The sequence below is a fragment of the Elephantulus edwardii genome, unplaced genomic scaffold, assembly GCF_000299155.1.
Source record: "Elephantulus edwardii isolate Elephantulus edwardi_28Jun2011 unplaced genomic scaffold, EleEdw1.0 scaffold00059, whole genome shotgun sequence".
NCBI lineage: Eukaryota > Metazoa > Chordata > Mammalia > Macroscelidea > Macroscelididae > Elephantulus > Elephantulus edwardii.
In genome coordinates this window covers 12,576,791-12,577,758 of record NW_006399809.1, presented here as the reverse complement: position 1 = coordinate 12,577,758, position 968 = coordinate 12,576,791, and the positions used below count along the sequence as shown (strand labels likewise).

Genomic DNA, 968 nt, shown 5'->3' with positions numbered 1-968 from the left:
GTTGTAGACCCTATGAATGAAAGACCTGAACACTTGTATAACTTTCATAGTTTCTCCAGGTTCATAGGGTTTCCAGAGGCAAGCCATTCGGAAGTGGATGCCACTCCTGCTTCCAAGCTGGTTTTAATTAGGCAGCTCCACCAAACACTGTCCACCATGGGTAACCATTATGGCCTTTGACAACTTAATAACAACATTTAAAATAGGTAATGAAAAACATTAAGAAGTTGAAAAACCTGGCCTGGCGTCCCGCTCGCTCGGAGTCTGTGTCTTGCTCCCCCAACTTCTGCACTACACCCCCGCTAAGACCTCGCCAAAATGCCGTCTCAGATGGAACATGGCATGGAAATGATGATGTTCATGTTTCACAAATTTGCTGGAGATAAATGCTATCTAACCAAGGACGACCTGAAAGTGCTCATGGAGAAGGAGTTCCCTGTGTTTTTAGAAAACCAAAAAGACTCTCTGTCTGTAGACATAATAATGAAGGACTTGGACCGGTACCAAGACGGCAAAGTAGGCTTCCAGAGCTTCTTTACCCTGATTGCTGGCCTCTCCACCACATGCAACGACTATTTTGTAGTATATACGAAGCAGAAAGGATGGAAGTAGATGTAGGCAGCATTGAACGAAGTTCTCCCATCCTGTCCAGAGTTATCCCAGAGTTGGTAAGGAATCTGCACCCCAACTTCCTCCTGTTCAAATATTTCGTGCATGACCAGCAGATTGGGGTCCTTTGAATATGTCCAAATAAAATTCAACCCCCATTTGACAAGTAGAGTAAGAAAAGTCAGTGAGATGCCACATAAGCTTTTGATTTTTTTGTTGTTTACATCCTATTGCCCTCAATAAATAAAATTTTTAATACCAAAAAAAAGTTGAGAAAACCTTTTAGAGAAAAGATGCTCAATTTCTTAAAGGAATATCAAAGAGACATATTGAAACAAAAATATCATTTGAGTGAAGAC

At 41.2% G+C, this 968-nt stretch overlaps 1 protein-coding gene across 1 annotated transcript; it reads left to right on the top strand.

The window, feature by feature from the left end:
- The first annotated feature begins 318 nt into the window (after positions 1–318).
- On the top strand, positions 319–612 carry LOC102876720 (protein S100-A10-like). Its single transcript, XM_006887631.1, has one exon. It carries the CDS (start codon positions 319–321, stop codon positions 610–612), a length of 294 nt encoding a protein of 97 aa, XP_006887693.1.
- The last annotated feature ends 356 nt before the right edge of the window (positions 613–968 follow it).

What these genes read in the sequence shown, in the direction of transcription:
- LOC102876720 (XM_006887631.1), top strand. Translation starts at nt 319, where the DNA reads ATGCCGTCTCAGATGGAACATGGCATGGAAATGATGATGTTCATGTTT.